The 23384-nt window shown below is 31.9% G+C and overlaps 5 protein-coding genes across 18 annotated transcripts; 4 read left to right on the top strand and 1 right to left on the bottom strand.

The window, feature by feature from the left end:
* Nucleotides 1-647: 647 nt before the first annotated feature.
* Nucleotides 648-8473, top strand: LOC138178933 (uncharacterized). Of its 9 annotated transcripts, XM_069111287.1 has the most exons (18): nt 1261-1385; nt 1572-1731; nt 1981-2099; nt 2815-2958; nt 3130-3156; nt 3348-3544; nt 3658-3799; nt 3920-4016; nt 4092-4286; nt 4435-4587; nt 4676-4940; nt 5023-5295; nt 5374-5581; nt 5655-5839; nt 5931-6223; nt 6459-6734; nt 7133-7315; nt 7397-8473. In XM_069111287.1, the coding sequence occupies exons 4-18, from the start codon at nt 2828-2830 to the stop codon at nt 7553-7555; spliced, it is 2784 nt and encodes a 927-aa protein (XP_068967388.1). In that variant the 5' UTR covers nt 1261-1385; nt 1572-1731; nt 1981-2099; nt 2815-2827; the 3' UTR covers nt 7556-8473. The 9 variants fall into 9 exon arrangements, with proteins under 9 accessions (XP_068967389.1, XP_068967390.1, XP_068967391.1 ...); XM_069111288.1 differs by lacking the exons at nt 1261-1385; nt 1981-2099 and adding an exon at nt 648-870; XM_069111289.1 differs by lacking the exons at nt 1261-1385; nt 1981-2099 and adding an exon at nt 926-1039.
* A 152-nt stretch (nt 8474-8625) lies between these two features.
* CSN6 (COP9 signalosome subunit 6) lies at nt 8626-10556 on the bottom strand. Of its 2 annotated transcripts, none has more exons than XM_069111303.1 (6): nt 10197-10556; nt 9878-10135; nt 9525-9808; nt 9288-9453; nt 9007-9200; nt 8626-8935 (listed from the first exon to the last, which is right to left on the bottom strand). In XM_069111303.1, exons 2-6 carry the CDS (start codon nt 10107-10109, stop codon nt 8795-8797), a joined length of 1017 nt encoding a protein of 338 aa, XP_068967404.1. In that variant the 5' UTR covers nt 10110-10135; nt 10197-10556; the 3' UTR covers nt 8626-8794. The 2 variants fall into 2 exon arrangements, with proteins under 2 accessions (XP_068967404.1, XP_068967403.1); XM_069111302.1 differs by having other exon boundaries at nt 10214-10554.
* Nucleotides 10557-10803: 247 nt separating this feature from the next.
* LOC138178937 (phosphatidate cytidylyltransferase, mitochondrial) lies at nt 10804-12567 on the top strand. The gene is made up of 2 exons (XM_069111301.1): nt 10804-10939; nt 11010-12567. Exon 2 carries the CDS (start codon nt 11358-11360, stop codon nt 12468-12470), a length of 1113 nt encoding a protein of 370 aa, XP_068967402.1. The 5' UTR covers nt 10804-10939; nt 11010-11357; the 3' UTR covers nt 12471-12567.
* LOC138178934 (uncharacterized protein DDB_G0287625) lies at nt 10823-15924 on the top strand. 2 transcript variants are annotated; one of them, XM_069111294.1, is made up of 5 exons: nt 10823-10964; nt 12771-14406; nt 14474-14647; nt 14724-14864; nt 14948-15924. In XM_069111294.1, the coding sequence occupies exons 2-5, from the start codon at nt 12784-12786 to the stop codon at nt 15104-15106; spliced, it is 2097 nt and encodes a 698-aa protein (XP_068967395.1). In that variant the 5' UTR covers nt 10823-10964; nt 12771-12783; the 3' UTR covers nt 15107-15924. The 2 variants fall into 2 exon arrangements, with proteins under 2 accessions (XP_068967395.1, XP_068967396.1); XM_069111295.1 differs by lacking the exon at nt 10823-10964 and adding an exon at nt 12328-12469.
* Nucleotides 15925-16252: 328 nt separating this feature from the next.
* LOC138178936 (E3 ubiquitin-protein ligase RNF13) lies at nt 16253-21670 on the top strand. 4 transcript variants are annotated; one of them, XM_069111300.1, is made up of 8 exons: nt 16253-16846; nt 17694-18014; nt 18243-18435; nt 18549-18757; nt 18862-19036; nt 19140-19298; nt 19402-19611; nt 19724-19846. In XM_069111300.1, the coding sequence occupies exons 2-8, from the start codon at nt 17835-17837 to the stop codon at nt 19792-19794; spliced, it is 1197 nt and encodes a 398-aa protein (XP_068967401.1). In that variant the 5' UTR covers nt 16253-16846; nt 17694-17834; the 3' UTR covers nt 19795-19846. The 4 variants fall into 4 exon arrangements, with proteins under 4 accessions (XP_068967401.1, XP_068967399.1, XP_068967398.1 ...); XM_069111298.1 differs by having other exon boundaries at nt 16257-16700; nt 17785-18014; nt 19799-21670; XM_069111297.1 differs by having other exon boundaries at nt 16258-16846; nt 17785-18014; nt 19799-21670.
* Nucleotides 21671-23384: the final 1714 nt, after the last annotated feature.

Genomic DNA, 23384 nt, shown 5'->3' with positions numbered 1-23384 from the left:
TTATCGAAGTTGCATCCCCACATAGGCCAGCATCTCCCCTACAGCGAAGAACAGGTTATGAAATGGATTGTATCACTGGACCTTGCTTCTTTATTTTTTGACATTTCACTTAATTTAACTTGGGAAAATGACAAAAAAGATAAAGGTGAGAGAGTTAAGCATAAATGATAAGACATTCGAATTTGCTTTAAAAATACCTATTTATTGATTGAATTTAAGAAATTATACAATAATCTTTATAATTAAAGTTAATTTTATCTAAATTATTGCACAGCGATATTCGAGACTGATAGGATCCGTCGGTGATCCGTCGGTAAAAGATCAAAGAAACGATTAGTCAAACACAATCCAGTTAATCACTCACATTTGAATCGTAAACTATAATGTTTATAATTTACGCGTCCAATTTTTGAACGGAAAGTTTAGTTTTATGAAAATATAATTTCAATCCAAACCACTACTATTCTGGATCGATAACATCGCATGTGATACAAAAATATTCTGTTTCTCGTCGGTGGTGGGACTTCGTGTCTCACGTTCTGAATTACCGACCTAGAAAAAAATCAGAGTGTTTCTTACGCCCTCTATGATTTGCTAGTCAATGATTTAGTCACAGACGTTATACTATACTCGGTAATATCGGAAATGACGTTAAAATGGTAAGAGAACTCGGTATTCAAGACGTGAAGGAGAAAAATGTGTTCTGTATGTCCTGTATGCGTCTTGCTGTGTACTTATATATATAGTTAATTTTGAATATAAGACTGTGTTGGTATTTTACTTGTATCGAGATCACGTTAACGAGTAGAAGTTTAGAAGATTACTGTCTTGATGCTTGGTATGACACCCAGATTGAATAAAGTATTATAAGTAAGTTTGTTGTCAAAAATTCTATATAGGGTTTGGCAAGGCGCCGGCGCCGCTCTATAAATAGTGCGTACAACGCCAACCGCCGGTCGCGGCTCATGAACAAAGTAAAAGGACTGCCAGCCATCGTTTGTGCACGACGAGATAGTATTGTAGCTGATTGTAGTTAACGGTGGGTCATTTCTGCGTTTTGTGCCATCTACCCGCGAAGATAGATTTATTGGTTCGCTGCATCGTATACCAATCAATTCGATAAGTTTGCGCGTCAAATTTGTTAGAGGGTAAACTATGTATCTCTGCACCATATCAAAGAGTTGCTAATATTATCGTCAAAAATTATTGGCAAAAGTCGTTAAATTCGGCTGTATGTAGGGTGTTTTCCACTTTTTAAAGACGCTACAATAGCACGAGTGTTGACTGGACGATATGCAGCATGTTCGTTGACGCAATGGCACACATTAAGATGTGACTTTATTCGTGATCGCGTCAGCTGATCGACAACCTATCGAGTAAATTAGGTGATTATGTAAATTCTAGTTTTGAATAGTCGTACTCGTGTCCTGCGAAACGTTATTGGGCACCTATGTACCTCCGTGTGACACAATATTTGCGAATTGACCGGCTAGTTCTCCACCTGTCTACAAGAAAAACTAATTATACTATCCGTGACGAAAGATTACTAACTATACAACCCTTTCCACCAGGCACACGAGCACTTCTCAAATCTATATGGGGACCTTGATGGAGATTTATTTGCCTGTCCATTGGATAAAACTGACTTATGCTTAACGAAAATCGTGGATCGAGTGTTTAATACTTTAATGTTTACAGTTTGAAATGAACCGGGAAAAGTGTCAGAGAGAGGTAATTTATTAAATGGCCTATATATACAATTAACGTTAATATGATTTTCGTACTATGAATTATCTTTTTTCTATAATAATCAATTGTAATATTAACATAATTATTTGTTTATATATTACTAAGCACAATGAGAATAATATCGATTAAAAGAACAATTTATTTGTGAAATTTGTGTCGTAACGTAGAAGTTTTTACTTATCCTTTCGAATACGTGTATTTAAAAATTAATTAGAGGTTCCATTTTACAAGGAATACGACGTATATTTTTAAGCGAGGGACCAAGGATATCGAGTTACATGGCGCGTGAAACCTTGTTTCATTTTATAACCATGGAATATTTATTTTTACGCGACAATTCGCGCGTAAACGTACGTATGCCGTGTCGACGATTCGGTAGGCACATCGCGCTTGTTTTAAATTTATACTACTTGCCATTCTTTGAAAGAATACAATATGTATGCTCGCAAGTAATACACATAGTAGTGTGTGCTGTAGTAATACATTTACAATTAGACTAATAATAATTCAGGTAAAAAGATGTATGCATATGTAAAAAGATGTATGTATATACATGTATATGTATATATATATATGCTGTGGGATTTGATTGAATTTTGATCGAAATAATTACGCGAAATTGTTGTAGCAATGAGATAGAAAATATTACATAGTAAAATTTAGTCAAAAATTTATCTAGTTCATAATATAACGAGTACTCGTTCTTAGCTTACGTATCATCGCCCAATCATAGTCCAATTTCGCACTTATACATAGATAGCTTCAAATCGGTGAATCAGTGATCGTAGGCTAGCTATAAAAAAAGAATTTCTTCTGAAACTTTATATTTACTTTTCGCGTAATGTTATACGGTAGCATGACTGTAAAGATGAGTGCTACATATGTTAAGTCCCTTAACATAAAATACAATGTGGTTAGAAAGACGATCGAAAATATAGATAAATACAGTATCGAAGCGACGTCGTCTGGCTTACGACTGATTATTACCGATTATTTCTTTCACTCTTTTTCGACTTGCATACTCGACGCGTCGTTGGACCGGATACCGTGATATTTGATGTTTAGATCGGCGATTAGAATGGCTCTAGTAATGTTACCCTGTGACTTACCATGGTGGCCTGCCGTCGTAAAGCAACTGGACCGGGCGGCTGCTGCCAGGAATTCCGAAGATCTCGTGGAAGCGATGCAAAGACTACACGACATGTGCAAGTAAGTATGTCGTCACTACAACTATTTAAATGAATATCACGCATACGCGAATTTCGATTAACCGGTAACGCGAATATATATATGTATGATATGCATATCGAATCGATTTGATTGCTCCGTCTCGCGGAGATATTAACGAACTCGATTTTTTTGCTACATGCTGTTATAAAGATACGAGGAACAGTGCATACTGAAAAGGTATCTGATCAAAAATATTTCTAAATATCCATAAAAGATGTACCCAAATGCTCTTAAGTATACAACGCCTATCTGTACAAAAATCACCCATGTTTTAAATGTTTTTTTGTACTGTAATTGTTACGTGTTTTTATAAGTTTTCCAGCCATCTTTAACGAGTTACTCTAAGCTATTTCGTATTTATTTTACAGCATAAGTCTTGATCCTGAAGAGGACGTACAGGATCCTGAATTATTTTCCGGATTGGCAACATTTCTTGACACCGATCTCGATTTCACGGAACGGGATCAAATCTTTATAAATACGATACCACGAATAGTAGAAAGAGCGAAAGCTCTAAGATCTTGTAAACCTCCGCAGGGTTTACACTTTAGTCTTCAGCAGCAAGGTAATTTGTAATAAATTTCATTTAATTTAATGTCAAGCGGTTGACAATAATATAATAATATAATATATTATCCGTGATAAGACGAAACGAGATATTTTTTGTCTACGTTGTAGGAGATTGCGTCGAGTACAGTTATGCCTTCATTTCATCTTTAATCGCGAACGCGTTCTTCTCCACATACCCAAAAAGAACCGCAAAGACGCACCCAACTTTACGGGACTTCAATTTCACAAATTTCTTCAAACATCTTCATAAGTAAGGATCAAGATCAAAACATTGAGTAGAATGTATTTAATGTTAAGGATGCTTTCAACAAAGCACAGGATAAAAGGTCAATTATGAAACGTAAATGTAATTCTGTGTTATTTTTTTTAGTAACGGGCAAAAAGCAAAACTAAGAAGCATATTTCGCTACTACGACTACCTTGATACTGAAAACGCTTTAGATGGAAAATTAATAATTTCTAGACAGGTACTGTATGCTATAATTTCGATGCTATAGTCTTATGAAAATCTCGTGACATCGAAATGAACATCAAATTTTTAGGTAATGATATCAAAACAGTGGTTAACTATTGAGGACTGGTTAGAGAGCACTGTTCCTTTATGTCCGCTGATGATACGCCACGAGGGTCGTTTAGACAGAGTGGAGCCAGAAGCTAAAGTACTGCGTGTTTGCTTTGCGAGTGCGAAATTTGGTGGCGGTGTACTTGATGGTGATGTTACGCAAGAAACCGTACATGTAAATAATTAAAGGCGTGAGAAAAATAATTTCCATCTGGATTAATCGTAGCTTTCTAAAAGAAAAAAAGAGAGACCGAAAAAACTAAACAATAGAGATTGTTTTCGAAATAAAAAGCAACGATTATAGTTATTAATTTAATTCTTAGATAGCAACGCATCCCGAAATGCTCGTGGCAATATTGTCTGTCGAGGGTTTAGAAGACAACGAAGTTTTAATAGTCGAAGGAGTTAGGCATTTATCTAGAATAAATGATCCTCGCAACAGAGCCATATTTGAAGCTCTGCCAAAACCAAATATCGTTAGTATACTATTATCATTTTTCTCAATTTTTCTTTTTACTATCGATATGTCTTCATTTACGCTATTTCTTTGTTATTTTTGCACAGGTAACGGTATGCTGTATCGATCCTGAAGATTATTCACGATTACCTTTATCACAATTCGAAGAAGATAATATATTACGAGAAATGAATAAATCTTTACTTGGATTTCGACAAAGACATATTCCAAGTAGCCCAACTGATCCTGTAAAGTCAGAATCAGATATAGACGTTACAGTTGGATCTCGGAGATTATCACCGATCGGAGAAAGTTTTAGTAGCACTCCTCCGGAAATAGAAGGGGATGATAAAATATTATCAACAAATAACGGTACCAAAGGAGATACGATAACAAAACCATTATCGAAGATAATTAATAATCACGCAGAATTATAATTCGTATCTGTTTTTAGATAAATCTGTGTTATGTGAACACAAGTATGATATTTTCACAGAAGTTCGTAGCAAACCAAATGGTAAATCCATAAGATCACCTAGTCCCCATAAAGTGTACAATGATACTAGTTATACAAACAAAAGAAATCGGTTTATCGTTCTTGGATCCAGCGGCGAAGTTTTGCCAGTTACACGAAAGTCACTTGGTCAAATGTCGGTTTACAGTAGTTGTAATAGTCAAAGTACAGACAGCTTCCATAGCGCGAAAGATACTATAGATGAAGATTTGGGTATGTATGTAATATTTTTAATCAATCGCCTATATTACAAAACGCGGAATTTATATATTATTATTTGTTGCAATAAAGAGGAAGAAGAACAGAAATTAAGTAAACGCTACAGCGCTCAATTGGATACCCCAGAACGTAGAGGAACTTTCGCTCAACGATTAAGAGACGCATTAAAACGAGAAACTACAGCTACTGGAGCTGCTTCATTGAATACTTCATTTGGAGAGAGTAGCTATGCAGTAGGAATAAGCGTATCTGGAAGTCACGTTTGCGATCAAGATATTAAGTAAGACAATTTATTTAAATACGCATACTGTACCATATTTAAAAATTTATTTAATCTATATAAAATCATATAGAGTAAAAAGAGGAGGTTCAAGGGGTTTTGTTTTACGAGATGAAACGGTGGATGAAGATTTTTTGAAGGAATCTTTGGAAGCTGAACAAAAGTGGTTAGGTAGATTTCGGCAAAATCAACCTATGCTACAAAGAAGAGACACAAGTGCAAGTAGTAGATACAGTTTCAGCACTGAATACAATTCTGGCAAGTATCACACTGAACATTTTATAGATAACATACTTTAATCAGCTTTTAAATATAATGTAAGGAAACTGACTTATTTTCTTATGTTAAGATTTTTGTTCGGAACTCGAAGAAGTTTACGAACAACTGGCAAAGTGGTTAGAGGACCCTATAACAGCAGATGAGTCTCGTGAATTAGACGCGAGGGATAGAGCAGTAGTTCAATTCGCAGGCTCATTATTAAAAAGAGCTCTTAGTGAATCGTTTGCTGGTGTTCCAGTTCAAGAGGGCGAGCCGCAACCTTTCATTGATTCTACCGACGTAAATCAAAGCCATAAATTAGCTTTGGCTGTGAGAAGTTTGAGTTTAGAGCTAGCCCGTCAAAAAAATAGGAGGCAACAATCAGTAAGAAACAAGATGCTTTCCTTTCCTTCAGTCAAAATTACTTGATCTTTGAACGAAACAATAATATTGCAAACATACATCTATTAAGATGGATTATTAATGATTCCATAGATTATACATTTTTTTATTTTAAATTATTGTATCGATGAAGAATGAGAGACAAACTGAAGACTATTGCTATGTTAAATAACGTTTTATACATAGCCAAATCTCATCAGTTCATTACGCTATACAGGTGTCTGTGTCTGAAGATGTAGAATATTATGAAGATGCTTTAAGTAATCATACTATGTCAAAAGAGGTAAAGGATATTCAACGTAAAAAGCTTAGAACGGTAACATTTACGTCTGAAGTTTTTCAAACTTTGGTTGATGACGAAACTACCGTGTATCTATCTAATCCTGTTTCTTTAAGTACATCTGGATCTGTGAAAGGGATAAACACAGCACAATCTTTCAATATCAGAAATGACAAAATTGCGCAACAATTCGAATCGAGTATAACATGTAACGTGAGCAAATTTATGTTACAAATATATTAATATAAATATAATGCATGTAATGATATCACCAATTAATTATCTTTTACTATGATAACGATAAATGCCTTTTAAACTTAGTTACTTATTGCATGATGAATTACAAGTATATACTTCTCTATCTAGCTTAAAATATTTTTTAATTGTATTCCCAATAACTAATGATTTGTCTCTCATTCTATCTGATAACGTCTTCAATGTCTCTTACTCGTAGATTAATATAGTATAACTTTTATATTAATATAAAATATGATATAACTTGTTGTGCATTTTATAATAACATTGTCCAAGATTTTATAGTTTTATGTGGTTTGAATTACGTTTATATAAAAATGACAAATAATTTTCAATTTGCTAAAATAATCTTTTAGATACCAAGAGATGGTAGTCCACAAACAGGTGGATTATTACCTGTTGCTACAGGCAACTGGGGTTGTGGATCCCGTTTAAGGGGTGACCCACAATTGAAGCTTGTTATTCAATGGCTTGCTGCTTCCTTGGCAGGAGTACCAAAATTAATATATTATACTACAGGAAATCCCAGTTTGTCTAAGGTAACAAATACAACACTAATCATATATAACATTTTCATACACAATTCCATTTGTTTTATCACTTTGGATTTGACATTTCAGTTAGATACTGTGAGTAGAGTTCTTATGGACAGACATTGGTCAGTCGGCGATTTAGCCGCAGCAACATTAAGATTTGCGTTACACATTATTGATGAAAGAACGGAAGGAAGAAATACTCTTTTTGAGGAGATAATTGGTATGGATAAACCAAGTCCTTAGCCCGATTTAATGCTGTCTGTTTTGGTAGATATACTTGCTACCATGATCGAAGACAGCTTATTAAATACTTGAAGGTAATATCAAAACAGTACAACAAACGAGTGTGTGTCTTTTGCAATTCGTGAAAGTAAAATGTACTTCAGAAATTATTTGTGAGAAATCTCGCAATCAAAAGAATTTTAGTTTTTTAACATTTGTATGAATCAGAAAGAAACATGAATTTTCGTGGTTAAAATGTTTCATATCAATACAATATCAAACAAATTCGCACAACTTAATGTACAAAAATAGCAGTTGTAAATTCTGTACTTTTTAGAGAATATATTATATATTGTACAGGTAACATCAAATATCGTTAGTGCAATATAAATTAAATATTATAAGTAACTAACACAGTTATTTGATGAAATCGTGAACAGACATTTGTCCTAATTCAATAGAGATCTAGTCATATGAAAAAGAAGTCAATTCTGTTTTATGTTAACATAAAGTATGTAACTGGATAACAGTTACCTGCAATAATTAACGAGGCACAATTTATTATACTATATATTTTGTACAGTATAATATTTATAAGTCGTTATATAATGTCAAGTAAAGATATATGTAATAATCATATAGATTTTTAGATAAAGACTTCTAGTCGTATTTTATAGGCCGCTTTTTTATATTGAATAGAATTTATACGAAATAAATTACATTAACGATAAAAATTGAGTATATAAGGAGAGAGTAACGTGGCCTCTGAGAACATAAATCACGTATATATATAAACTTATGTACGTATGTATGTATGTATATATATATACTACGAGATGTCTTCCACTACTACAAAAAAATGAAAACAAGAAAGAAAAAAGTGCGCAACTATATCTGTATCAACCATTTGTACATTCTCGATGTACGTTTTGTTTTAAATAATATCATGTAGAATGTGTTTCAAAATTCTTTGTATGTATATTGTATATTAAAAAAGAAGTACGAAGCATTAAAAGTATTAAAAAATTTATATTACGAAAGTAACATAGAATTTGATTATCCTTGCGAACTCAAACCAAGTATTGCAAATATTTATTTCACTTTTATGTTTATTTTTAAGAGGTACAATATCTACTACAGCATTCAATTTACAAACCAATTAAATTTACTGTACTGAATTTCACAAATTTCAGGAATATTCATTATAATTTATGGAGTAAAAAAGATACAAGTATAAAAACAATGAATCCTATTCACTTATCACAAGAAAAGGCTCCGCAATCGACGACCTACACCTTGTCTATCGTACAAAATATTAAACTTATTAACAAATTGATTAATATTGTTGCAACCTTTTGTTATGATACCAAGATATGTCATTAGACCAAAGTCATTACATTGCTAAAAACACAAACAATATATTAAATATGTTGGCAAATTTTTTTCCTAATGACATTGTAACATATACTTACGTTATAAAAGTCAGCTTTGAATTTGGGATTATTTAAAACTGGTAATCTATGACCCAAAGAACAGGCTGCTCTTAAAACTTCATGATTCCCCTTTAATTCTCCATTTTGTACAGCTTGTACATATTTCAGAACTAGTTTTACCCTTGAATGTAACATTTTTATAGCACTATGTTGTGCAGTAAGATGTTCTGCAACTGTTACAAACAAATCACAGATTTGAATATTATTTTATTTTCAGTTATTTACATAATTATAAATTAACTAAATAGGCCTGAAATTACCCAATGAACTTTCTCCTTGATCATTGCTACACATTCTTGCTACATGATCCACCCCAATTCTTTCTGCTTCCTCTGTTGCCAATGTGTAAGTCAATGGAACAAACAACATTGTAGCTTCGCCATTTACCAAATCAATCACAGATTCATACATGGACACGGAGAGTTGCTGCAAGACATATTAAATACTTATTAAATAATATGCGCGCACACATATAGCTAATAATAACAAATACATACATCAGTATTTTTTGGTCTTGGATCAAGTTTCAATAACACAGGGCTTTCGTTAATTTCACAAAGTTGTTTATGTACTGTAATGTCTCTTTCATTGGGCATATCACCTGTAGTATACCACCCAAGAAAATCCATTTCACTAAACACTTGTTTAAATTGTTCTTCCTTAGTATTATAATAATCTCTATCAATTATAACATCATCTTTAATACATGTAAACATTAATTCAAAAGAATTCATAATTTCTATATTACGTCCTTTTTGCTTGCCAATTAGTGCTCCATATACTAAAATATTAAAATTATGAAAAATATGAACTAACGAAAGAACAATGAAAAATGATACAAAATATATACCTAGTTGATCTGTCCCTTCTTGAGCACGAAGCCTAGTCCAATGCTCGCTAACATTCATTATGACAAGAGGATGAAGACTGATAGAAACAGAACCAACAGTTCCAGAAGATGCCATTACTTTGATAGCACTAGAAAGATTTGTTGATGTGATATTAGTTTTTCCAGAATTATCCTCGTCAACTTCCATCGGTGTATCCGTTGAAGCCGCTGCGTTATTTTCCTCAACCTCCATAGCTTTTAATATCTATTTCTATTTGTCTGTATAATATATATGTTAAATAGAATTGTTAGTCAATATTTCATGAAATATACTACGTACAGATTTTGTTACAATACCTAATTTCTTAATAAAACGAAGCGGTTCCTTGTAATATTCCAATAGATATTTTTAAATAGTGTCCTTTATTTAAGTAATATCAACCGTGTAATCAAAACGTCTAATTTGATCGTGCGTTCCTTCGCTATTATGTTTAACTATATATTCAACATTGTCAAATTTAGACGTGCATATATAACTAGATAATGCACGTAATACACTAGAAAATATATTGTTTTGATATAAATTGTAAATTATTATAAATCTATTGCAAATCTGGAATTAGTAATCATGCTCTCGTACTCTACCAGAAGTTGCATAAAAAATACACTAGGGTGACAAAGTTGACAAACCATCTAGTACCTAGCTATATATGTATACTACCGAATAGACTAGAACATTTTTGAAAGGAAATAATTAAGAATTATTAAAATGGTTAATTGTATTACTGATACAGGTATATATGTGTGTATGTGTGAAAATAACTGCGAAAATATATCGAAATGTTCAAACAAAATAGTACATAGAAGTATCCAATGATTAAATCCAATGAAAAGACAGAACGGAAATTGGCGATTTCTAAACTAGCCAATATAAAACAGATAGTATTGTACTTCAAGCAATCATGTTTTTGTGAATACGATGCGCAGCACAAATGTTATATTGCATAATTTTGTTGTTTGTTTACTCTTGTTTATTTTAAATTAACTATATTATTGAGGTTAATGGATAGTAGTAAATCTTCGGTATAGGATATTCCTTCGACTTTAAGTAAGTATGTACATTAATTAAACAATTCATGAGACGAAATTTTAGGTTAGACGGAATGGATCTCGGTTGATAAAGGGCGCAGTTGATTACAAATGTCCAAAAATTTGCGATCTTTCTTGTTGAAACTGTAAGACGATTTGGGACCGAAATATATTTATTTTACTTCAAGTGCCACTTCCTTTTTTCCTTTAATTACATTTATAATTTTGATAGTCACAAAACAAATCAACTGTACTCTAATTAAATTTATAGAAGAAAGAAAAGAGGAAACATCTGTAATGATTGCATTAAAATTTTTAGTCTAATATTTAAGGATAAAGAAGTATTATGCAGAATTAAAGCTATTGAGTGCTTTTATACAGAACTTGATTGTACTGTTAATATTTCTGTACAATGGAAAAGTTAGTAGGAGTTCATCAATTGAAAGAATTACTTAAAAATTTCCCAAGAAACATGAAGTTTTGCTTTGCATATGGATCTGCTGCATTCAAACAATTAAACAATCAGTCTAACAATATGGTGGATCTTATATTTGTTGTTCGCAATGTAAACCAATGGCATGCTGAAAATTTAAAACTTAATCCTAAACATTACGCTCAACCATTGAGATTTTTTGGACATAAAGCAATTACTAATGTACAAGAAAAATGGGGTGCTAAAATATATTATAATACATTAGTTCCAATGCCAGAAGGATATATTGTCAAATATGGTGTAATTTCTGAAATTTCACTAATAGAAGATCTATTAGATTGGACCGATATATATTTAGCAGGAAGGTTACATAAGCCAGTTAAAGTACTCGTGGAACCAAATGAATATTCTCAATTACCTACAGCTCTCGTACAAAATTTACATTCAGCTGTACATGCAGCATTATTATTACTTCCACAGCATTTTACAGAAGTTGACTTTTATAAAAAAATTGCTAGTTTATCCTACAATGGTGATTTTCGAATGACTTTTGGTGAGAATAAAGAAAAAGTTAATAACATTGTTCTACCTCAGCTGACACACTTCAAGAAATTATATAGTCCAATTTTACAACATTTTGAAAATTATGTTGATATTCCAAAGTCTGAGAAAATGGCTGTTACCTGTCATCAAGATGCAAGTCCTACAGCAAAAATACATCATCTGAATCAGTTACCTAGAATACCACAAGTTAAACTTGTCCGGGCATGGTCTCAAGGTCCTAGATCAAAGGATACTGAAGATTGTTTACGAGCAATTGCTTATGATCCTGATTGTGGTGAAATATTAGAGGAATGCTTGAAAGAAATTGTATGGAGATCCAGTGTTACCCAAAGTTTAAAAGGGATTATAACTGCTGGATTTATGAAATCTGTTCAGTACAGTGTAGCAAAAGTAATGAAGATGTTACAAACAAATTCACAGATAACATCCCTTTCAAAACTAGAGCCAAATCAAACTAAAGTCGAAAGCATAGTGGAAGGTGTGAAGAACCAAGCACAATCAAAGGAAACAGCCAAGCGCATGGAGTAGTAATTACATTTATTTTACTCATACTTTAATTCTGTCATATGTACTATGTTTCATACGAATGTATTTGAAATAAAGTTCTCATCTAGTTAAATTGTAATTATTTTTCCTGGGTATTATCGTTTACATAATGTATAGTCGTGTCTTGAAATATTTTTATGAGCTAGCTAGAATAATTAAGAGTTAAGAATTAAAATTAATCTCTGTTACATATATATGTATATGGCGTTATCTGTTTATATTAAAAATATATGTGTATTTCTTTTATGTACATGTAAAAAATTAAATTTCTGCTACTTTCAGCAAGTAACTAATTATGACTACGATGGATTCTGACTCGGAGAGTCAGGACAGTGATGAAGGACGACGATTTCGTTTTGAAGCCACCCGTAAAGATAATGTGCAAGTAGATGTAAAATCAGGAAAGTCAGAACAGGAATTTTGCTATAGTGATATAGAATACAAAGACAAAAAAGACAAATCTAAACATGATTCTAATAGAGAACATAGATTTTCAAAAGAATTAAACATTGATAATAAAGACCTTAAATATTCTACTAAATACACAAAACATTCTGTCGAGTCAAGAAATTCAAGACGCGAAGATAATAAAGATTATAAAAGTGTAAGAGATGTCAGTTCGGATACTAAAAGTACTTCGTTATCCTCAAAGCATAAAACAAAAGACCCAAAACGACACAAAAATCGAGATCGAAACGAACATCGAAGCGACAGATCTCAAGAACGATGTCGTAGCAGAAATGAAAATGATAGATCTCAAAATGACAAGCATAGAAATAAATCTAACGAAAAGTATAAGCATCATATTTGCGATAAAAGTCGTGATAAAAGTTATCAATCATATAAAGTAAGATCTGAAGATCACGGTAAGTTTCGAGGAGAGTCTGAAAGATATATACATAAAAGGATGCAGGCAAAAGAAGATGAAGGGCAACGCTTAGAAGAATACTCCTCACCCAAAAATATAGGGCAGGGTCATAGCGGTAATGAATCACTAATGAAAAGAGATTTTTCAGTGGAGAGTCAAGGATATAAGGAGGAATTAAATTTATCTGAATTTGACATCCTGTCGGAAACGGATGAAAATATGTCTGATAGTTCGGAAATAAGAAACAGGAACTCACTATCACGACAACATAATAAAAAGTCGAAAAAAAGAAATTTGAGCAATGAATATGATAATTCATCGAAAAAGCACGTGATACGAATCGAATCCATGGAAGGATCGCCAAAGGTAAATGCAAGGAAGAATGATATGTTGTATGGTTCCAGCAATAATAATTCTGGTGCCATTTCAGATTCCTCATTAGGTACTACGTCGCCTATACTGACGGAATCAAGGAAAGATACAGTTGATTTAAATAGTAAGGAAGAAAATTTGAATTTTACTGAGCAAACTTCCTTGCATCTTAATAATTACGACTCTGTAAAAGTAACAGATGTCCATTCATCTCATATGTATGCTGAGAAATCTACGACATATGGACCGGCTTTGCCGCCGCAGTTAATAACTAATTCTCCCACTAGTATGGAATCAAATACAGATATACATTTTATAGGACCTTGTTTACCAAAATATGATGCACAGAATATAAATGAAAGAATTGAAAAAGACACACTAAATAGTATTAATCGAGATAATATAATGCAAAACGATTCGGATGTTATCTTTGGTCCAGCATTACCACCACATTTATTAAAGCAGAAATGTAACGATGAAACAAATACAAAAACCATAGGCCCTACTCTTCCAAATACCATAGAGTCGTTTAATAATAATGAAGTAGATCAAATAGAATCTGAAGACGAAGACGGCATAGGTCCATTGCCGGTTAATCATCCAGCGTTAGAGAGTAACTATGTACATAGACAATTGGAACAAAGAGCGCAGCTAATTAAAAGTGAACAAAAGGACGAGGTAAAATAAATCATATTTCGATATTTACAATATTCAAAGACAGCAATATAATGAATAACAATTTTAGGATTATAGTATGGTGAATCAACGGGAAGAATGGATGATCGAGTTACCTCCGACTCAGATCAATAATCTAGGATTAACAGCACGAAAATTTCGAATGAAAGCAGGTCCAGATATGTCTGATAGGTCGTGCTGGACAGATACTCCAGCAAAGAAAGCTGAGAAACGGAAACAACGAGTAAATACGATATAATATTTAGTAGAGCAGAGAATTATTTCAGTACAGTAAAGTTGTCAATATTTTATTATTTTAGGAAGAAGAAAAACTGTACAATGTTCAAACATCAATTCGAGAGTTATTTGATGAAAGTGATGAAACTGAATGTCGGAAAAATAAGAAATGTGAAAAGTCACTTTTAGAAATACATCAAAACCAGCTTCAGGAGAAAAAACGGGTATACGTTTATTACATACTTTGTTTTCAGATATTTTGATCTCTCGATAAACGAAACTTTAGTAAATAAAATATAAATTTTAGAAAGAAGAGAAAAAGGCAAGGTCAACTGAGCAGGCACTTAGAAGACCATTTGACAGAGATATTGACTTACAAGTTAATCGATTTGATCAAGCTCAGAAGAATGCTATCATTAATAAAGCACAACGTTTGGATGAAAGATTTTCTCGTGGAAAGTTTTAATGAAATCAGAGTAATGTTTCACTTCATTATTAAAATCTGATAGAAAATAACGAACTTGGTGCAATGTATAAATTTGTAATTTGTTTCAGTATAAGCGATTTTGCTAATGAGTGCCTCCACCTTATATGTGTGTATGTGTATGTATATATGTGTATATATATATATACACACACATTTTTATTTATAATGGAATAACACTTTGATACAAGCCGAAATTTCTGATTTTCCATAATGACCTTTCTTTTTAATATATTCAGCATATTACCATTGTAATAGTTAATTACTTTTTTATAAATGATGATAATTGTGCTGAAATAGTAAAAATATAGTCTTCTCAAAGTCACTCAGGCAAAATATGTTATATACTATGATGTAAATTCAATTAATTATTCCTTAAGTATTAAAAAACCAGATTACATATAAATAATGTTTTTTTAATTGTCTTTATAAATGATAAATCGTACTGAGTCGAATTTCAGTTTTCCTATGTATTACACTTGTTGAATCATATATTTTGTAAATGATCGTTCTTCACACTTGTGATGTGCACGTGTGCTAATAATTTTTTAACATAAAATATAAGTAACTTAGAAAAGTACGAGATTATAAATACATAGTAGACATATTCTTTTACATCCGAAAACAGAAAAGTATCTTCCCTTGTTTGATTTTACTGAGTAATCAGTCTTTTCTGTGATTATTTAAGTACACTGGCGTTATAGATGTTTTATCTAATGTAAACAGTTGTAATTGTACTAATTATATTAATTGTAAGTATGTATACTTTAAATATACTTTTTACGAAAATCATGTCATATGTTTAATTTGTTTAATGAACTAAAATAAAAATAATATTAAAAATATTAACATCAGTTTTACAATTGATTATAAGAATAACGAATTTAATTGAGTACTACATACATACTTTAGATTAGATTAGAGAATAAAATAACTCAAATAAATATTAGCATTCCTTTAATGATTAGGATATGAAAATGACGAATCGGAAATTTAAATAAGTAAAGTTTAATCTGTAGGTTAGTTTTATAAAGAATATTAATCGTATAACATAAAAATCGATTAGTTATAAGCTGACATTTAATTGAATTTAAATTTAGCGCTTGCAACGCGTGGACGTGTACACAGGCAAACACAGCGATGAATATGTTCGTCATGGCTCTATCAGATAGTTCCACAAGAAAATAGAGGAAAAAGTATATGTATGTATCTGTATGACATCCGCGTGACTCCACTCCAGTGATCAAGTTACGTACAGTTTCTTCTTTTTTTAAATAGAGAAATTGTATAGATGGTTTTTGTGTTATGTACATGCGACTGATCGAATCGCTTTTATTGAAGTAATTATGAATAAGCACGAATGAGCAATTCGTTTACAGAGCTGGGCCTTTGACATTTGCTTACAAATTTTACTCAGTAGATTAATCAACGTCGCAGTCGATCTAATGTCGTCGTAAAGATTTTACGTTTTTATCAGTGAATAATATCCACGACGTTTTCCGATATCCTTATAACCTCAAATTTTTGGAAGAAAGATTCAGGAAGGTGCAAATGAAATGCGATGTGTAAACGATATGTATCTTATTGCATACCGATAATATCTACGATATTACATCTGTGAATGGATGGTTTGCATGTACGTGCACTTTACGAACCGATTGAACGTCCCCTGCGTGCCGTACATAACGCAGTTTCCTGGATGAAAAAAATAGAGGAATACTAGTATGTATCGAAATTATCTATGTATTTATATTTGAGCGTTCTACTAGCAAGGAAAATTATAGGGTTAAATTTTCATACATATGTATCTCACCGTTTGTCACGTATCCATTTACTTGTGTATATTGTTTTTATTCATATGAATTATTATATCTAGTATTTTACTGTATCCAGTATAACTTGGAGAAATTCAATTATCATATCCTATGATCATGCTAACCGTTCCTCGATATATTACATCGAAATTACGGATGTGCGTCGCACATTAGGTGCACAATCTTTTTTCTCATACCAGCAAAAGAATAATATTTATATTTTCTGCTTACGGGTCGTTTATTTAGTAATTAATCAATAATTAATCGTTTACAACATACGTATATCGTTAGAAGGGAACGTTATAATTCACACGATATTAGGTACTTTGTATGTGTCTGATTCCTTAATTTCGCTCATTAATTACGTAAAATAAATGGAAATTACTCCACGAAATGCGAATTAACTTCTTTGTTATTGCACGGAAAGCTAATTATTACTTAATGATATAACAATATTTAGCATATCTACTAGTAAATCTACTAATAATCAATCCTTTTAAAGATAAAAGGTCTTCATTACTATAAAATATGTGACTTATCGCTAAGAAATATGTATTGGGAAAAAAGATTCACATTGAAAATTAATGTTGTTTTTAATCGAAATGTTTGAATATAAGTTCATAAGCTTCACTGTAAAAATTATAAAATTATATAATTTATTAATTGCAATTTTATGATGATATGTAAGATACGTAAATAAAAAGTAAACAACAATGTAAATAAACAGTCTGAAACTATTATAATCATTTTGGCAGGCTAGCGTTATTTTGTTCATTGCGATGGATACATTAGTATCTTGGGATTAAATACAATATATAATGAAGTCCTTAATCAAATTCTTGATAGAGTATTAAAATTAACAAGATAGTGGATACACACTTCTGATACTTTAAAAGATGAAACAGTGTTGCTTAAGCCACCAACTTCAGTTGTGGCTTACATTTCTTGTCTTTTGTGTGATGTGCAGCAGAGCAGATATTTTAGTATTTTCTGCAGCTGCAAGGCATCAAATTGAAGAAGAATTTAGAGACATACCTGCAAGATTTGGAGGTTTAATACCATCTGAAGGGATTAAGGTATTTTAACATACAATCATATATGATGCTTCTATGATCTTTCCTGTTATGTTATACACATTGGAAAAAATATTGCAGTATTTATACAGATATGTATAAAATATAAAATATTATCTATGAGATATCATTATGTTAATAGTTTTGATAATTTATAAGAAAATAAAATAATAAACAAATACAAATTAGAAATGAAATAAATACTTTGATTTACGGGAAACTTTTTGTTAGGGGATGGTTGTGTATGCAGAACCACCTACAGCGTGTCATGAAATACAGGGCCCTCCCAATACTACTAATTATAATGGTAATTGGGTAATTTTAATTGCTCGCTATAACTGTAGTTTTGAAAGAAAAATACGAATGGCACAGAAAGCAGGATATGACGCTGTAATTATACATAATGTGAACAGCAACAAATTAGGTAATTATTTTCATTATAAAAATATACATATATAACAATCATCATTGGAAATATTTGTATAATAATATTCCAGTATTGAGAGGGGGAAATTATAAGTATACACTTTGTTACAGAACCAATGCAAGCTAGAGATCCTGTAGGAATATTAATACCATCTGTATTTGTTAGCGAGATCACAGGATTGATCATTAAGGAAAATTATTTATATGATGAATTGTATTTTGTACTAATTAATGATGATACTCCATTTAATATAACACACTTGCTCTTACCTTTTGCTATTGTTGTTGGGATATGTTTTCTAGTCATGGTTATCTTTATGGTGAGCATATCCTAAGCATATCATATATTAAGCAATGTCTAAATTATTGTGGTAAGTGTTTTCAGCAAATAATTATATTTATAACATTTTTTTGTAAATTACAGATTGTTAGATGTATTAAAGATAGAAGAAGGCAACGAAGGCATAGGTTACCTAATTCAAGTTTGAAAAAGATTCCTACGCATAAATATACGAAAGGTGATCCATATGAAACATGTGCCATCTGTTTAGATGATTACGCAGAAGGTGAAAAATTAAGAGTTTTGCCTTGTGCACATGGTTAGTATGTGTTTAGTGCAGTTAAACATGTTGTTTAGTACATGAAATGTTTCATAGTTAATATTATTTGTATCTTGAATAATAACGTATCATTTATTTCCAGCTTATCATACAAAATGTATTGACCCTTGGCTGACAAAAAATCGTAGGGTTTGTCCTGTTTGTAAACGAAAAGTTTTTGCGGCGGATGAGCAAGTTGTTACTGACGAAAGTGATTCGGATGCCGATGACACGACACCTTTGATTCGTGAAGGTCATCAAGGTATGAAAAAAATCTTTATTTTTCCATATTAAAAAATTCAATTACAGAATTACTTGTATCATATGATAAGTTATATTCTACTAAATTGGAAATATTTTATTAGGAACTCAAGGTGGAACATTTTCACGACAGAGGGAGAATCCTTTTAGTCGTGCCAGAAGGTCGGAAACAAGGCAGCGCGATATGATCCACTCAAGCAGTAGTTCTGATTCTGAAGAATTGTTTGATACTCCAGATGATGAATCTAGTATAAGTGCTGGAGAACCATCTAGTGGAACGGTTTTCAGAGCGTTTGACATTCATAGCATCAATGGTAAGAATTATTTTTATACATCATTTAAATGTGGTTTTTATTAATCCTCCCATTGCAGCTTAACATGATTCGTTATTCATTAGTATCTACATAGTTTGTTATATGGTTATAGTGTTCCCTAGCACTGTGAGGGTTAATAATCAAAGTAGTGAAAAAAAGAAAATAGCAACTTTAATCATTTAATTAGGTGAGTTGCCGGATTTAGAGTGTTCTGTGAGCAGTACTAAACCACACACGGTGAATTTATATACGGATGCTGAAGGGTTGCCAGCCCCTGTTGCTCAAATAATAAATCGCAATAGACGACCCGTAGCGAATTCACAAATTTGTGAAATTGGATCTGTTGTACCAATTGAAAATGAAGCTACAAATATTACTGACACTGATTATGAAGAGACCGATATTCACGTATAAAGTTCGATTGCATCTATTCTTTTATCACATGTCTATGTCTTGGATAAAATTGGTATGTTCTTTTAAGGTGTTACAAAATTTGATATAGATCACTAAAATAATCGTAACTATGAAAAAATGGAAAATTTTGAATGCTTCAAGAACTTTACCTTTTATTTAAAAGAACTAAAATTATCTCCACTTGTAACTCAGTCAACTAAATGGTTTGCATTAACGTGCATGTTCTGTAAACTTATTTCATTTGTCTAACATTCTCACCGTTCATCAACCATTTTTTCTACATCGTGTATTTTATATCAAGGTAAGCGAAAATTTCTTCTTTAAAATGATCTGCCATTGTTTTAATAGTAAGAATAATTGTTACCCTATTAACTTGTTTTAACTAAAACCCATTTTAAATATATGAAAATAGTTTAATAGCGTTAAGACTGCAAATTATTTTTTTAGGCATATGTCTATGTAATTTAATCTTTCAGATATATCTGTTAGTCGTTTAAAAAATATTCGTATAGAAACAGTTTACCCAAAATTATTATAATCAGTCCATTTGAAATATTCACTTATTTTATTTAAAGTTTTGATCAACATTAAAATTACTAATGTTTATTTACAGTTTTATATTTACAATTATGGCCTAGATATTTTATCTTTGCACTCAGCTATCGTTTAATATATCTACATTTATCATTTTCTTTGTTAGTTACCATGGTATATATATAATTTTGTTTGATAGACAAATAGATATACTTTTAGTTATTTTATGAATGTTAAATGATGATTATTGGCGATATACATATATACATATAATGAGAGAAAAAATATTTTTTAATGATATGATGCGCAACATGAGTTTGTAAATATTATTTGTTATTGTATATACATACATATATATATATATATATATATAGGTTAGGAGACCAAAAATAGAATTTTCTTTAATGTGCAGAACATATAAGATATAATTAAATACAATAAAATTCTAATAGGAAATATTTGGGACGTTAGTTTCTATGTTAATCAAATTGAATTTTGTTAAACAACTTTGATAGAGAGTAATGGTACATCTTTAATATCTTTTTCTAAAAAGACGTAATAAAATGTAATTGGATGTTTTTGACATGACGTTTTCTGTATAGGTTCTGTAAACTTTTATATATATATATATGTATAGATAGATAGATAGAAAGGGGAGCATTCAGCCATTTCCTAATAACGTGACAAAATTATCTGAAATTAAACTGTGTATCGATATTAGAAAAGCATATTATCTAAAGAAAATACGATTACGGAATTACGGAAATTAGGAAATGATTACTGTGATTCGATTGGTGTTTAAATAAAGTATTTCGGGAGAAAGGAAAGTTGTATAAAATTGTGTAAATAGCCGGTATGTGTGAACTTATTATCCGTGCGCGCGCTCGTATGTATGTTTGTATGTATGTATGCATGCATGTATGTATGTATGTATGTATGTATGTATGTATGTATGTATATATATATGTATATTTTACAATATCAAAGAATGAATTTTTACTTGATCATTATGATGTCTAAATCGAAAGATTGGGCTTGCTATCGTCTTATTGTTTAACGCTAGATGTATTATTCGGAAAAAAATAAAAAGATATTTATATTTTGTGTTTTACTGTATGTAGTTTTTCTATCGCTATCGAGATAAAGTAATTTATCTAAATAAATAGAGGGAGGAATCGTGTTTCATAGTACATTCAAAATACATACTGGTGTTGTTGTGTTAATTGTTCGTATAGAAACATGTTACTGTCGTCCGATAAATTTTAGGTCCGACATAAAATAAGGAAAAGAGTAGCAAATTGCATTTCGCGAAAAAAGGAAACAAAGTGTGTATAATTTCATGGAAGATTGTTTTGATACAAGAGAATAAAGAAGAGGTGGGAGACTAAAATGACTAGAATAGGAAAGAGGATGGTGATAGAGGAGTAGGAGGAGAAGAAGAAGGTAGGTACAGAGAAGTGATAATGTAGGAAAGTTTTGCGGTTGTACAGGGGGAAGAGGTTCTAACAGCGTTCTGTTGAGAAAGAGCGAGTGGCCGCACGTGACGACACAATGCCATTTGAATTGGCCTCCTTGTTAGAAAATCGGCCAGAGACGGTCACGATGACGAGGAAAGATCGTGCTCTGTTCTTCGTAGCTTCGGCCTCTTCAACCTTCCGAATAGCTTCATCCTCTCCACCTTCGCTATCGCAGCAACCCCGATTTCTTCCTCCACCTCTGAATCTTTCTTTTTCATCCTCTTGATCTTTCCTCTTCTGTTACCCATACCTTTCGACATCCCTTTTTCTACCTCTTGCTGCTTTTTCATATGCGGTGATCACAAAATCGAGCACGTCCGATGCTAATAACCAGTCAGATTCCGACACGTACACACGTAATTGTAATTTTTTTTTTCTAGTTATTTTAAAACAGTTTCTCGACGATATGGATGTGTCACATTAGCGACCGAAAATTAAGTAATCGAACGTTTCTATCAGTTTCCTTGTATCGCAACCATTGGTATACCATTCTGAACGTGTTACAAAAATTTGTATGTATTGTTAGATAACGTTTGTAACGCGACGCAATTTGTCGATGATTCATCGTTGTAATCGCATCCGCATATTCAAGGAAGATATTATAGCTGTTACATAATGTTTAACGCGATGAGTGAAAATTAATGATTTATTACGGATACAAAATTATTATGGAACAAGTCATTTTTATATTTTATCGTAATCGATAAATCTTCGTTCTCGAGGCGATTTATAAAAATAGAATTTTGCCGTGGCGCGAGGATCGAAGAAGATAAAGAAAACGAATTCTAACTACTTCACCTTACGTTTACCTGCGTCGTGTTTTTATACGTTCTATCTGTTAATAACGTTTAATGTCCGTAACGCAACAACTGACACCGGATCGACATGCTAAGTGTTGTCGGAGGAAGGAAAATGGTGGAAAAGCAATTGAAGATACAAATCTGAAGATTCAATAAATATACTTTTTAAAATTCAACTCACGATATTAGACGAAGGAATTGATATTGCGATAATTAGTGCACATGATACGAGCGGATCAAGATACGAGATCAATGATGATCGTACCGCGTGTATATTTAAGCGTGTACATATAATACATATTCCTTGCTAATAATCAGATGTCATTGCGATCGAAGTTAGCACGAAAGAATATAGATAACCGCACGTTTTCATGAGTACTAAAATGCTGGAGTCTATCCTGTGAGGTATTTATCAACGTTGCGTGATCACGTTTTTGACATTTTTATTTCCGATGGCTATCTGGCTATCGTAAACATTTGCAAGGATTTCCTATCCCGCTATCGTCAG

The sequence above is a fragment of the Bombus flavifrons genome, chromosome 4 (assembly GCF_040668555.2).
Source record: "Bombus flavifrons isolate JBK064 chromosome 4, iyBomFlav1_principal, whole genome shotgun sequence".
NCBI lineage: Eukaryota > Metazoa > Arthropoda > Insecta > Hymenoptera > Apidae > Bombus > Bombus flavifrons.
The sequence above is the reverse complement of the archived record's forward strand: the minus strand, read 5'-3'. Positions and strand labels throughout refer to the sequence as shown.

What these genes read in the sequence shown, in the direction of transcription:
- LOC138178933 (XM_069111285.1), top strand. Translation starts at nt 2,807, where the DNA reads ATGTTTAGATCGGCGATTAGAATGGCTCTAGTAATGTTACCCTGTGAC. An exon ending in CTTTAGTCTTCAGCAGCAAG is followed by an intron (nt 3,545 to 3,657) that starts GTAATTTGTAAT and finishes TCTACGTTGTAG; the next exon opens with GAGATTGCGTCGAGTACAGT. An exon ending in AATATTATCAACAAATAACG is followed by an intron (nt 4,941 to 5,022) that starts GTACCAAAGGAG and finishes ATCTGTTTTTAG; the next exon opens with ATAAATCTGTGTTATGTGAA.
- CSN6 (XM_069111303.1), bottom strand. Translation starts at nt 10,109, where the DNA reads ATGGAGGTTGAGGAAAATAACGCAGCGGCTTCAACGGATACACCGATG. An exon ending in AGAAGGGACAGATCAACTAG is followed by an intron (nt 9,809 to 9,877) that starts GTATATATTTTG and finishes TTAATATTTTAG; the next exon opens with TATATGGAGCACTAATTGGC. An exon ending in TCAAGGAGAAAGTTCATTGG is followed by an intron (nt 9,201 to 9,287) that starts GTAATTTCAGGC and finishes TGTTTGTAACAG; the next exon opens with TTGCAGAACATCTTACTGCA.
- LOC138178937 (XM_069111301.1), top strand. Translation starts at nt 11,358, where the DNA reads ATGGAAAAGTTAGTAGGAGTTCATCAATTGAAAGAATTACTTAAAAAT.
- LOC138178934 (XM_069111294.1), top strand. Translation starts at nt 12,784, where the DNA reads ATGACTACGATGGATTCTGACTCGGAGAGTCAGGACAGTGATGAAGGA. An exon ending in AAAGTGAACAAAAGGACGAG is followed by an intron (nt 14,407 to 14,473) that starts GTAAAATAAATC and finishes TAACAATTTTAG; the next exon opens with GATTATAGTATGGTGAATCA. An exon ending in CTGAGAAACGGAAACAACGA is followed by an intron (nt 14,648 to 14,723) that starts GTAAATACGATA and finishes TTATTATTTTAG; the next exon opens with GAAGAAGAAAAACTGTACAA.
- LOC138178936 (XM_069111298.1), top strand. Translation starts at nt 17,835, where the DNA reads ATGAAACAGTGTTGCTTAAGCCACCAACTTCAGTTGTGGCTTACATTT. An exon ending in TGTGAACAGCAACAAATTAG is followed by an intron (nt 18,436 to 18,548) that starts GTAATTATTTTC and finishes ACTTTGTTACAG; the next exon opens with AACCAATGCAAGCTAGAGAT. An exon ending in AGTTTTGCCTTGTGCACATG is followed by an intron (nt 19,037 to 19,139) that starts GTTAGTATGTGT and finishes ATTTATTTCCAG; the next exon opens with CTTATCATACAAAATGTATT.